The sequence below is a fragment of the Lytechinus pictus genome, chromosome 3, assembly GCF_037042905.1.
Source record: "Lytechinus pictus isolate F3 Inbred chromosome 3, Lp3.0, whole genome shotgun sequence".
Lineage (NCBI taxonomy): Eukaryota > Metazoa > Echinodermata > Echinoidea > Temnopleuroida > Toxopneustidae > Lytechinus > Lytechinus pictus.
Genome location: NC_087247.1, coordinates 12799548 through 12814114, shown reverse-complemented (window position 1 = coordinate 12814114; position 14567 = coordinate 12799548). Strand labels below are relative to the sequence as shown.

At 36.8% G+C, this 14567-nt stretch overlaps 1 protein-coding gene across 4 annotated transcripts; it reads left to right on the top strand.

The window, feature by feature from the left end:
• The first annotated feature begins 2703 nt into the window (after positions 1-2703).
• LOC129257808 (serine/arginine-rich splicing factor 3-like) lies at positions 2704-13495 on the top strand. 4 transcript variants are annotated; one of them, XR_010292923.1, is made up of 6 exons: positions 2730-2813; positions 5110-5380; positions 6450-6695; positions 7268-7878; positions 8991-9056; positions 11917-13495. XR_010292923.1 is itself a non-coding variant. In XM_064096402.1 (5 exons), the coding sequence occupies exons 2-5, from the start codon at positions 5136-5138 to the stop codon at positions 11921-11923; spliced, it is 564 nt and encodes a 187-aa protein (XP_063952472.1). In that variant the 5' UTR covers positions 2704-2813; positions 5110-5135; the 3' UTR covers positions 11924-13495. The 4 variants fall into 4 exon arrangements, 3 of the variants coding, with proteins under 3 accessions (XP_063952472.1, XP_063952473.1, XP_063952474.1); XM_064096402.1 differs by lacking the exon at positions 7268-7878 and having other exon boundaries at positions 2704-2813; XM_064096403.1 differs by lacking the exon at positions 7268-7878 and having other exon boundaries at positions 2723-2792.
• Positions 13496-14567: the final 1072 nt, after the last annotated feature.

Here is a 14567-nt window from a genome sequence, read left to right as displayed (position 1 = left end):
GGGGGGGGGGCATGGGGGGGCACGTGCCCCCCCAATCGGCTGGCAAAAAAAAAAAAAAAAAAAAAAAAAAACGGGAGAAAAGGGAGAAAAAGAGGGAGAAGAAAGAAACGTAGGGGGAAAGAAGAATTTATTGTACATTATAATGTTATAATATATTATATGTTGTGTTATATATTACATAAGAATTTTTTTTTTCATAACTTTATGAAACATAATGTGCTCAGGGCCTATTTGTTCATTATTCCTGGTACTAGCATTGTCTGTTTAACGAGATATACATGTACAATCATGTTGTACCAAAACGTCCTGTTTTCAAGTCAATATGCACCAAATATATATCATCGCACTTCGAGTTATTATTGTTTTATCTGTTTATGTAGTGACATATGCTTCTTTTCATGACTACTTAAAGTGATAGCCCCATTTTAAGGTCTGTATATAAAAAAAAATCCTTGTTCGTGTTCATGCTTACGTTCGAATTAGTGGATTGATGAGATTTGTCTGCTCTTCATGAATTCCTGAAATCGGTCCTTAAAATGTCTCTTTTTCTAATGTAAATATCAAAAAATTTCAGCTCGCGCTTCGCGCTCGCATCATTTGTTTAGTGAAATACGTATGGTCATAATAGATTCCTACAAACAAGCCTTAGAATGCCCCTCTTCAGATCTGAATTTCCTATATTTTCAGCTCGTACATAGCGCTACTGAGATGCGTATGATAATCATGATTACTATATGACTACAAAAAGCTCTTCATGTGTTTGAATGTGATTCTAACAAAATCAGCAATCGCTTGGCACTCGCATTGGATGACTATGGTGAGATATGTATACTCTTAATGGATTCAAAAAAAGAAATAGTCCTTAAAATGTCCTTGTTTGGGGTCAATATATACAAAATTTTCAGCTCGCGCTTCGCGCTCTCATCATTTTGTACGTGAAGTACGTATGGTCTTCGTAAATTCCTACAAACAAGCCTTAGAATGCTTCTCTTCAGGTCTGAATTTCCTAAATTTTTAGCTCGCGCTTCGCGCTCGCAATATTTGATTAGTGAGATGCGTATTCTAATCATGATTACAATGACTACAAAAGGTGTTTCATGTTTTCTAACAAAATCAGCAAGCGCTTGGCACTCAAATTAGATGAGTATGGTGAGATATGTATTCTCTTATTTGATTTCTAAAAAATAATCCTTAAACTGTCTCTGTTTGGGGTCAATAAATACAAAAATTTCAGCTCGCGCTTCGCGCTCGCATTGTTTGTTTAGCGAGACAGATACGTATTTTTTTTTTTTTTTTTAATACTAAGCTTATTTTGACCCTTTTTAGGTATGAATTTCAAAAATTTTCAGCTCGCGCTTCGCGCTCGCATCATTTGATCAGTGAGATACATTACATATCCGTTTAATGGCACAGTCCTTAAAATGTCTGTATATAAGGTCAATAGGCCTATACCTGGTAATTGAGCGCGCTTTGCGCGCTCACTGAGCGACTCAAAATTTTTGCTGGTGCCCCCCCCAATGCCGTGACCCACGGTACGCCACTGTCTCTGACCATTTCGTCTCATAACTAGTTGGTCTATACCCATTAATTTCGCTTAATTAATTCGACCAAAGTAGTATATGGACTACATTGCTATTTTGGACCAAATGATAGTAGATGAGTTGATAATGTGACAAAATTGAAAATTGGAATAATGTTTCTTAGGAATAAAGTGCGTATCAAAAAAAAGTTTACACTTTGAATAAGCCCTTGGAATTAAAAAATATACAACATGTGGGTATTTTTTTTCACATATAATCTTGGGTTTGGGTCTCATCTATCCAATGAAAGTAAAAGTTTTGACAGAATGTTACACTTGAGTGAGCACTGTCCATTTTTGTAAAGCTCGCAGAATCTGTTTGCGCAGAAGTGCTCGTTTTCACGCTGTGTTAAGGGGACAGGGCGAAATCAAACTTACCGTGCGAAACATTTCTTATACATTTCCCTTGCACTTTTAGTCAATAGAAATAACAGTATTTAAAACGGATACATTCAAGCATTTTGTAACAATTTTGCCACCCAAATTGAAATTTCAACACTTATAGTAAGCACACTGAACCTTGACCCTTTTTGTGCCAGCCGGATCTCAGGACTACATAACTGAATCTGAACAGAAGTTTATATCAGACATCTCCAGCATTTTTTTACTAAGTTTTTATCATTTAAAGTAGGTTTACATTTTATTTTTCATTTAATACTTGTTTCTCCACACTTTTCCCAAGCTTGACAATGATTAACAAAATGAAAATCATCGATCGAAGCCTAAGCCATTCATGTAAAGTGTAAAGCAAATATCGTCACGATGGCCTCGGTGTGTGGGGGAGTGTGGTGGGGCGCAATGCACTCTTCGAAGTGTTTTGGGCAAGGAAACAAGTTAAAAAAGGTAAAAGATATCTTCAAATCAATTTTACTAGCTATAAATTCCACGTGTTCTTCATGATTATAGGTCTATATACTTTTATTCGCATAAATATTTCAAAGCTCTGCTCACTCAAGTGGAAATATTTTTCGACAGTTATATCGTCATTTGCTTAAATGGATCTGTACCAATGTTAAAAAGTGGAAAAATCTTCAGGATATTACAAATATTAAATTTCACAGGATTTTTTCTAAGTGTAAACTTTTTTTTGATACGCAATGTATAGTCATGTAAAAGTCGTGCACGTGCGCGCGCCGATATCGTATGCGTGCGCGCGCGTAATAGAGCTCTAGCTCTGCGTGCGTAAAACATCTCGTTAATATTAATAATTAACGTTAAAGCTACCGGTATTCACGTGAGTAAATGACATTTTCATCGGGTATTATACCGTATATGATAAAATCATTTACTATGGAATGGCTTTTCGGATTATGTACATAATGTAGACATTTTGGATAAAATTTTGATGACTTTGGTGATTATTGAATGGAGATGCATGACGCCATGAGGCATGAGTGCAAAATTAACTCGGCCTCTCTCTGACTGCGCTGCCTGGCTTTCCCCGGCCTTGGCAGTGCCAGTGCGCCGTACCGCCCGGTATACCCAGTTGTTGTAACGTGTGTCTATATAGTGAGTGATTGTATTAGTTACCGACAGGCCTTGTAATATTACCGAACTGTTCGGAACGCGCGCATCATACACGTCAGAAAATAATTTCATACGCTCAAAACTTTGCAACATTCTTCCAAAGAGAAACTGAATATAAAGATGATGAAAAATGTTCAAAAACACATTTTCAAAGTCTTAATATTCTAAAAATAATAAGATATGGTAAAAAAACCTCATCGCCATCGGTGATTTTGTTGTTTTCTCAATTTTTCCCATTAGAAAACACACGTTCGGTAATACGATACGTTTTTCAAGTGACCAAAATATTTCACATGCGAAGAGGGGTTCGATTGGAAGCTAATAATATCGTAAAACAGAAAAACGATTTCGGCAAAATTTGTACATATTTATATTTTGTAGGTAATTGTGTATTTATGGTGAAAGTTTGATGAATTTGATGAGAATAATGTGTTTGATATGATTGAATTCATGAAAAGTGTTCGGTAATACGATCCACTACATGTATGCATGATCCTGTGGCTGTATTATTGTATATGACCCACTTAATTGAAGTGAAAGCGGCTGGGGATGCAGACAGCTAGCAGCTGTCTATTTGAGCGTAGTTTTTAAACATTAAAAAAAAAAATCTCTTTGTAGTGTACACAGACGGCTGGTGATCGTGCGCGTGCAGCCGCCATTGGCATTATGCCCCTAAATTATGGGGTTAAAAATGCAAAATCCCCCCGACGGCGACGGAGCTCATCAATTCTTGTCTTTATTTCCTAAAAATATATAAAAAGAACTGGACCAAAATGAAGATATTTATTCCGTTTTGGCCTGAAATGCACCAAATAGTGAAAAAATAAACTTAAAAGCAAAAAAATGGTGACTGTCGCGCAACTCCCACTTCCCGGGTTTATTCGAACTTAAACTATTGTCATTGAGTCCCTGTACAGATCGAGTTAGTTACTTAGAACTTTGGTCTCTGTAATTGGTGAGTGGAGCCAACGGAGTTCAGCAGAACAACCAATATATAACAGAGACCGAAGCTTTGGTCTACTGGGGATGAGGTCCTGACTGATCAGCGCTGAGCCTTGTTAGGGCCAGGGGGAAACATGCGCCTAGACAGCCCCTTGGGGGGGGGGGGGCACTTACATTGACAAGTGGATACCATGCGCGACCAAAAAACACGTAAAAAGGATGTCTTTTTCAAGGGCATGTTACGTACGTTGGGTGTCAAAAACACGAAAACAAGGAAACAAAGGGTATCTATTTTCGCTAGGAAAGCTACATGTTTTAATAGTTTAGGATCAAATTTGCGAGGGTATAAAAAATTAAGACTAAAATGTTTTATAAAGGAGGTACTTTTTGCCCCAATAGTCACCATTACGTGTTTAGAGTACGATTTGCACGAGGTGTGGGAGGTGGGGCTGTACTAAACCTATAAATGATGTAGGTAAAGGTAAAAGCGACGTCCGTGACATAACAATTGAAATATCGCTGTATTTGTTTAGGGGTTCAATTCAGGGAATACTTGCCAATAGTATCGTTTGTTTCCAATACTTGTTAAGGGTAGGGTTTCACACACCAATACTTGTTAAGGGGTGCATTTTCAGAATATTGAAAATACTTGATTAGGGTGTTTTTCGAGACTCCATGGTCACGCATGGACCATGGTATCCACTTGTCAATGGAAGTGGCCCCCGGGAGTAGCCTGGAGGCGCCAAACTGCTAGTTATGTTTAGAATGTGATGTTAACACTTATGTAAATGGGCGATAATGTTGGTTGGCAACGTTTGGCAAAAAATTGTTAGTTTTTGTTAAAGAATGATGCTAAAATGAAATTAAATCATTAAAAGTAGAAGAGCATTTTACTTACATGTTATTGACGCCATCTTGTCTCCTTTGTGATTGCATGCTAGCGACGCAAAGCGTCTGTAGAGGGCGGCAAAATCATGAGCAGTGCCAATCTAGATTTTTAAGAATACTTGCATTGGCCGGTAAATATCATAATATACAATTCATTATATCTTACATCTCAGCTCAACAAACGACCGGCTAAACCAGAATGTCTCGTTATGGAGGTGGTGGTGGTGGTGGTGGTGGTGGTGGTAGGTCCTCTGCTGAAAGGGGCTGTAAAGTGTACATCGGAAACCTTGGAGAATCTGCCAACGAGTCTGAAATTGAAAAACTATTTGGTACCTTTGGACCCATCAAAAATGTCTGGATTGCAAGGAGTCCCGCTGGCTTCGCGTTCGTTGAGTATGATGATCCCAGAGATGCATCAGATGCCGTAAAAGATATGGATTCAAGGTATGTATCACTCGTTTCCTGAAACCACCCAGATTTTAGTTTCAGGTCACATGACCATGTTGGGGGTATTTGTTGAATTGCCCTCATAACTTTGATAGGTTATGGATCTGGTTCATGAAACTTGGACATAAGAGTAATGAAGTATCACAGAACATCCTTTGCTAGTTTCATGTCACATGACTAGGGTTAAAGCCATTCAGAGTCTGTGAACTTAGATTATGTTGGGGGGAATCAACACAAAATCTTAAAGGAGAATGAAACCCTTGAAACCAGCTGAATCCATATCAAAGAGAAAAATCAAAGAAACATATTGTTGAAAGTTTGAGGAAGATTGAATGAATAATAAGAAAGTTATGAGCATTTGAATGTCGAGATCACTAATGCCATGTAGATCCTCCCATTGGCAATGCGACCAAGATATGTGATGTCACACACGTACAACTCCCTCATTACTTTAGTACTTATTTCACTTATATTCTCACTTTTATAGAGTCTATCACAAGGTGAGGTGTTCTCTTTATGAGAGGACAAGTACAGAGGTTTCACAACATTATATAATTGATGAATCGTTTGTCATATGATTAGAATGAGCAAAAAGAGATGTTTTGGGGTATATTTTCAGTGTCCAAAAGGGGAGAGTTGTTCATCTGTGACATCATAGTCATAGATCTTGGTCGCATTGCCAATGGGAGGATCTCCATAGCATTAGTGATCTCGACATTCAAATGCTCATAACTCTTCTATTGCTAGTCCTATTTTACTCAAACTTTTGTTGATCTTATTCTTTGATTTTTCTGCTCTCACAAAAGCTAACTTGCTCCAAGAGTTTCATTCTCCTTTAACCAAGGTTAAGTTTTTTAAAATGCCAAAACTTTTAAAGCATATATGGATCTAATTCATGAAACTTGGACATAAGAGTAATCAAGTATGCATGAGTTTCAAGTCACATGACCAATGTCAAAGGTCATTTAAGGCCAATGAGCTTTGGCCATATTGGGGTGTTTGTTTAATTTGTTCCAGAACTTTGAATTGACTAATTTATTCATATTTTTTTCCTGTTGAAATTAAGAACCATCTGTGGAGAGAGGGCTCGTGTGGAACTAGCTCGGGGTGAATCAAGAAGACGAGGTGGTGGTGGCGGTGGAAGAGGTTTCCGAGGAGGCAACCGTGGTCCCCCAAGGGGAGATAGCAAGTGCTATAACTGTGGGGATCATGGACATTTTGCCAGAGAGTGTCCCAGTGGAGGAGGAGGAGGGGGTGGTGGGAGGCGCAGCTTTGGAGGCAGTGGTGGTGGGCGGCGAAGGAGCTACTCCAGGTATGCTTAGTTTCTTAACATCTGTACTGAACAAGATTCATATGAAGTTTTTTGAAAATATACTTATCTCTCATTATTTTAAGCACTGGTAGTGTAATCGTGTATGGGAAAATAATGACATTTTTCTTTAATTTAAAGAAGCTGTTTTGAAGATGAAATGACATGAAGGATATGTCCTACATTACGTGTGGATGTCTTTTATTTTATAAAGAAAAAGGATTGTAGAAAATTATTCCAATTTGTTTCAGAAGAGGCTGTTTCTCAAACAGTATGTGCTACTTAATTAGGGATGTTATTGAAATCTTTATTCACTTAAAACATATATAGACTTTGTAATTGTTGCAATATCAGGTATTATTTCTGGAGCATTAAAAGTTCTGCTTCTTCTTGTTGATTTGAAACTTGTTATTTATGTGTTGGAAATCTCTCCAAGATCGTTGTTTAAATATTGGTGTTTATTATGCATGTACATGTATGTTACAAATCATTTGTTTTTGTATTGTAGATTTTATAATGATAAATACAAACCTTGGTCAGAATGCTGTGACCATTCAATCCTTCCTCCATTTCAGGACTCTCCTTTTAACGGCTTCACAGCCAAGTAACGCCTTGAGCCTTGTTGTAAAGCCCTTCAGGAATCCACCATAAAGCACTTCCATTCTATACCCTTGAGCAGCTAGTCGACGGAATGTGATCTTTTCATGATAAAGACCTGTTCGGCAGAGGGTAGAAAGAAGTCGTGCGCTTCTAGAACCCTCTTCTTCACATTGCACCTTTACGCCAAATCTGCACTTCAGGTTCATTAAGTAAAATCAGAAAAAGCTTCAAAATCGCGACGAAAAAGGGGCTTCAAAATTAGCAAGTCACCACCACCTTCTTGCAAAGGCTTCGATTCAGGTCACGCCGATATGCACTCATTTGCAACGTTTGTGACTTGTGACTTCAGTTAGTCGGAGACTGCGGCCTTCAAATTCATAATGGCTTCAGGGTTAAGCTAGTTTCGTCAGTTCTGCACTTGGTAAAAAGATCACGTATACGTCTGGCTTCCTCAATCCAATGCGCGTCCTACTGCTTTCTCCTGCGTTAGTCCTTCGCTAGGCCTTCGCTGCTGACAAAAAGGGAACCTTAAGCTTTCTTTTTGTCAAATTTCTTCACCCTTCTGTTACTACAGGCAAAAGAGGTAGTAAGTCCAGGTTTCTATTTAAAATATATTTATATATGTAAAATGTTAAAGAGTATATTTTTTTAATAGCAGATTTCATATTTCATTTTCATATTTCAACACCTTGCCTGGGGGATGTTTCACAAAGATTCAGTGCAATATGCATACATGTTAAAGTTTAAGTTTCATGCAGTATATAATGCATCAGCTCATTGGAAGGCCAACGACATTAATCAATCTGATTATGCGTTGTGTTGGTGACTCTACATGTAAGTCACACGCAACTCTTTGTGAAATACCCCCTGGTGTGGTTTAAAGACCATCAGACTGGGCACCCGGTAGGTGTTTCATATAGCTGTTCCTAAAGTTATGCATGTCTTTACGCAAGGCTCCACACTAACTTTTGTTCTTGGTGGCCCGATCAGCCCACCAAAATCATCAATTTCATATTTTTGGTGGCCCGCAATGCAAATTTGGTGGCCCTAAAACAATAGAAAACATTGCAATTCATCAAAAAATTTGTAGCCCAACTGGGCCACCAAGCGTGGGCTTTCACAGAATTTTGGTGGCCCCGGGCCACTGCTAATGCCAAGCCCTGCATGTTATGCATGACTTGAATATTTTCTTGGGTCCTAAACCAACTACATCACTTGCCAAAAGAAAGGATCACCAGTCGTGGGTAAAGTCATGCGTATCTTGCCAGCAGTTTTCATGAAACAACTTCCGGGTTAATTTGTTGCTACACTATGAGTCACAAAAGAAGTAGAAATCTCTAAATTTATGCTTTATTGTTATAGGAAAAACTGTACAGGTCTGTACATATAATTCATAATTAAATGTGCCAAAAGATTCATGATGATATTACCTCCAAAGTTGGTTTTGGTTTTAAACATTCATTGCTGAAACGAGATTTTCTCAAGTCACTCCCAAAACCAATGATTGCTAGATGAAGAGCAGGAATTATGATGTGATATTTTTGTGAAGAAGATTGTTTTTATTCATATTGTCATTATTTGCATATAAATATTAGCTTTTTTGTCTGCAGCGGGATCTGACTTAAAACAGGTAGGTTTTTACTTGACTAAATAAGTAAGAATATGGGTTCAAAATATATTGTTTCTTTTTCCTGACAGATCTCGATCCCGATCTCGCTCACCTTTCCAAAGACGAGGTGGATACAGTCGTAGCAGAAGTCACAGGTAATTAATAGGCATGTTTAAACGGGCCCAGGCTTGAGTCTGTTTCACAAAGCGATAAAGTTGATATAGATCAATTAAAATAGCTGTAAGCAATAATTTCACAATAATAGAGTCTGTAAAACCAAGATTAATTGTCACTATATCACTGGATTTAGATCTGGTAAACTGAACTTTTTGAAATCATGAAATCTAAGCTATAAATTATGCTGTAGATCACCAACGCAGATAAACACTTGTGAGACAGTTGTGTTATTATTGCTCAGAAAAAGACCCAACATTTTGCCAGAATCCCATGCTTGTTTTGCTAATTTCTCAGTAATTTATTATACAATTTCTTCCAGAATGCTTTGGTATATATTTTCTATTCAAATAAACACATGGCTGGTTATTTATTGGTTTCTATATAAAATTATTTCAAAATCGCTTCCACAATATATGGCATTGTCCTTAAAGTCATGCTTAAAGTGCCAATGGACATGTACATGTTTCATTCCATCTGAGAAACAAAGCCAAATATTATACTATGGGGATGAATAATTTTGTATGCATATGATGTTCCACATTAGACCATCCAGGCAGGTATTAGGACAATAGGCTGATCCCTTTTGAAAAGGTTATCTTCATTACTAATAAAAAAAAATTCAATGACGAACTTGGCTTTTCACTGATAAAATTTGTCGCTTGATAAACTTGGCTTTTTAAAAAGAAAACTCTGTTTATTACTGACAACGTGTCCGATCAATCGAGGTGTTCTCGATAAACTATCATTGATAAACAAGTTTTTCATGATGAACTTATGCTTGAAAAACAGATTTTTTTAATCGACTGACAGAGTTTATGAAAAAAATTCTGTTTATTATTGTAAACTACATGTAAGTTTATCGCCGACATTTTGGCAGATAAACAGTTTTCCAATAACTTGATTTTTCATGAAAAGACAGTTCCTCAGTAAACTTGTTTATCAACCAATGAATTAGTTCATCGCTTCATAATAGAGTTTTGAGATAAATTTAGTATTTCTCTTGAAGCAGAGTTTCTTGACAAACTCTGTTTATAAAAAAAAACTATATTTGGGGTGACAACGTGGCTGATCAACAGAGGTTTTCTTGAGAAACTTAGTTTTTTACTTGAGAAAAAGCAATTCTTTCCAAACTGTTCATCAAGTAAAAAACTAAATTTATTGATTGATGAACTGAGTTGATTGAAGGGAAAAGAAGATGTAAAACATTGTATATAAAAAAAATAAGCATATAGGTTTATCAGTGATCAATTTTATTTTATGTCGAATAATTGAATTCATTGATAAACTCCAGGGGGGGCCACTTCCATTGACAAGTGGATACCATGCACGACCATGTGGTCTCGAAAAGCACCCTAAACACGTATTTTCCATATTCTGAAAATGCACCCCTTAACAAGTATTGGCGTCTGAAACCCTACCCTTAACAAGTATGGAAACAAAACGATACTCATGGCAAGTATTCCCTGAAATTAACCCCTAAACAAGTACAGCGATATTTGATTATGTTATCGTCGGTTTTACCTTTACACACGTTTGGTTTAGTACGGCCCCACCTTCCACACCTCTTGCAAATCTGACTCTAAACAGGTAGTGTTGGGGCAAAAAGGACATCCTTTATATAAAACATTTTAATTTTGTTTTATCATCCCCGCAAATTTGACCCTAAACACGTAGCTGTCCTAGCGAAATAGATACCCTTTTTTCATTATTTTTGTGTTTTTGACACCCTTATCACGTTACGTACGTAACGTGCCCTATCTTGAAAAAGACATCCTTTTTACGTGTTTTTTTTGGTCGCGCATGGTATCCACTCGTCAATGTAAGTGGCCCCCACGGGGATAAACTAGGGGAAGACGGGGTAAGTTGTGACACTTTTTGCTTTTGTATGTTAGAATTGATATGATTAATAATCTTGTAGAAATAAGTACCTTGCCTTAAAATTTAATTCTTCTTAAATATTTTTCACACATATAACTTTTTCCCCCACACTTAAAGGCATTGTCACATTTGAAAAAAGAGATGTCAAATGGCTCAACTTGCCCCATCTGTGGGGTAAGTTGAGCCACAAAAACTATGTACAAAATGTATGCGGGAAGAACCAGCATGTCATTTTTTTATTTAAAGTCTTTCATTTGCTAATTCTCTATACATTGTAAATACTAACATCCTCTAAAATGAGTCATGTAAATTTGCCCCTGCTGCCTACATATCGATGGTTTTGTAAGGTTTTTTTATTTTTATATACATTACCCTAAGAATTTTATGGCTCAACTTGCCCCATGTTGGCTGGCTCAACTTACCCCAGTCCAAACTTAATGCGACAATTTCGCATCCACACATTTCTTATGAATCCATCATGCAAACGACTATGACAAGAATGAAGATCCATACCTGGACTCCGACTAACAATATTGTTCTTATCTCTTTATTATATTTAAAGACGTGTGTGTAAAAAGCACTGATCTATTTCACACCCTTTTTTACCTTTTTTGCTGAAATTTGTATTTTCCCTCTAAAAAAGTACTTTTTGTTTCAAAGTTGAAAACAATGTGGTGGGGTTAGGGGTTATGCAATGGGTCATCAATACATGACACCACCACAATGTCTGACTCATTAATTATTGGCCTGGGGCTAGTGGCTCAACTTGCCCCTATGCTCAACTTACCCCGCCAGCTTGTAATAAGTGCATTCCTTGTCTGTGATTGTCTCCAAGACTACAGCCCTTTCCATACATCTGTTGAAATCTTGAATGCAGCTATGGTTCAAACAATTAAAATTATTGTTGTAAATGTGACTGACATCGATGTTTTACATTTGTTTCTTCTTTCTCTGTTACAGTCGTTAGGTGATGCAGGCGTAGTCCATGGTCAACATGCTGTGCTTTGAATGTAATGTATTGAAATTATCAAGTGGAGAATCAAACTAGCCCTGCTCTTATTAGTGGGTTCTTTGGAAGCATTCTTCAAACGCACCAATTACCAGCATAATCCTTCTCGTGGAGTAAGAGGTTGATCTGTACATTATATCATATCGCCAAAGTTTGTCTGATCTTGTCAGTCATGGCACAATATTCTGGTTGTTTACTTCAGTTGCTGTACAACTCTTTGTGTAAGTTGGAGAGAGCCTTCTCTATGTACTTTTACCGGTAGTCATCTATTTGTGTATCAGCGTAATCTTTTTTTATATCGTTCCTGTAAGTTATTTTATGCTCCCATCCTACACCATTAAATTATGGAGCCTTGTGAACAGTGAAAATGGATTGATTTCGATTTCAAATCATGTCATTTTCCTCACACATTGCTAAATATCGAAAGAAATTAACAAGTTATGCATTTTATTTGGAATTCTTAGCATGTGAACTATGTTGATACCTCGTCAGTAGCATATCATTAAAGGGAATGTATATTGTAAATTATGTGTGATTCGTACCATTTTAGTGTCCTAATTTCCTCAATCTTTGTTATTGGGGAGGTCTTTAATCTATTGTTATATAAATACGTTAAATAGATGCGCAATGACATTCATTACTGATGTAAAAAACCTTTTGATTTTCTTTATTGCTTTTGTTTTCTTTTTATAATTTGAGTAAATTAAAATTTATGGATTCAAAATCGAAAGTGTATTGCTTTCCACTAATAAAAGGGCCTTTAAATTTAGTCCACTGTAGAAGCAAATTTGGACTCTCATATTGTGTATTCATGCATCAGTTCACATCGATTAAAAAAATCTGCTCCATTCAGTGCTATTCATTTTGGCCAATTTATCATCATGGGCTAATCATGTTCATGCAATATTAACTTTTTTAATAGAGAGCATCAAGATGCAATCTATTAAAAAAATTCTTAGCCCGTTGACAACTGGAACCAGGTTTTTACCTGTACAAAGTCTATGGGAATGACATAATTCAGTATTCAACGGGTTAATACTGCATGAACAAGATATATTATACTGTTTTAAATGGATGTATTGGTATGGCAAGAATTGGAAACATCAGCATTCTTGAAAGAAATTCATTTACTTTTATGGACACCAATTGCAGTAATAGTCAAGTCTTGTATTATCATATATTTCTTAGTTCTGACTACATTTTTTTTCATGTAAGAACTTTTTTCAACAGATAGATAGCTTGAAGATATACTGTTTTTAAAGGAGTGTATTGGTAGGGGGGGGGGGTATGCAAGAATATGAAAACATAGCATTCTTGAAAGAAATTCATTTACTTTTATTGACACCAGCTGCAGCTAGTCAAGTCTTGTATTTTCATATATTTCTTGATTCTGACTACAGAAGTTTTTTTTTATTTATTGTAAAGGGTGTTTTAAAGGGAATCTCTGTTAGATATTGTATCAAATGAACCATTTTATTGTAAGTTTTTGTTATATGAAGACCAATAAATAAGATATCACTATCACATTCATACTTGTATGAAATTTTAGAATTCTTGAGAGTAATCGTAAAGCCAGAGTGGTGAGTAGTGTACAGAGCTGCACATTTGTAAATGTAAATTTTGAATGTATTTGAATGCATTCGAATGTATTTGGAAGTATATAAAGTATTTAAAAGCTTTTCAGGGGCCGCGGAAGCGGTAGGGGGGGGGGGGTTTCAGCTCCCCCACTTTTTTCCAAAACCGTATACAAAAAGGTAAAAATTATCATAGGATTGTGATTTTTTGCATGGTCAGCCCCCACTCTGAAAAGTGAAAACCGTTCCGCGGCCCCTGCTTTTGAATGCATGTGAATGTTTTTGAATGAATTCAAAAGTATTTGAATATATTTGGATGTATTTGAATGTATTTGGACGTATTTGAAATTTTGAATGCATTTGAAAGTATTTTGAATGGGAGGAGCCGGGTGAGATTCTCTGTCATGGTAAATTTCATCACAAGTGATGGTAAACATACCGTAAGTTAAAGCATTGTTCAGACCAGGGCCCGTAACATGAAATCTAATGATTGATTATGGGGCCGATTTCTATGATTGTTTGCATTGAGTATATTATTGTGTATGATGTATTGTAAATATCGGCCCCATGAGCATCTCAGCTTTATGATACGGGGGCCCTGAGTTTGCAATCTTATTTACATTTTCTGACTCAGATTATGTGGTCCCAAGTGATTAAACTTGGGCAAGTGGGAGAAAGATCGAAGGGAGAGAAAGTTGATAATTTGGGGGGGGGGGGGGAAGGGGTGACGCGTGGAGAGAGGAGAGGGAAATGGATGGAAGGGGTAGTGGTCATGGCAAAGAACATCAAAGAAATCTTTATCGAATATTGTTGAATCAATAGTCCTTGATTTTGGACAAACTACATTTTGCAATTTTTTATCAGCTCCAAAACTAGGACGAAACTGCTGATCAGGTTCATCAATTTTCGACAAAGACTTGTACTTTGTCACGACGGGCATGTTTTTCTCAGTTCTTGAATCCTTCAAGAAATGAGAAAATGAAGTACTCTGTCACATGCCCGTCATGACAAAGAGCAAAATCTTCCTG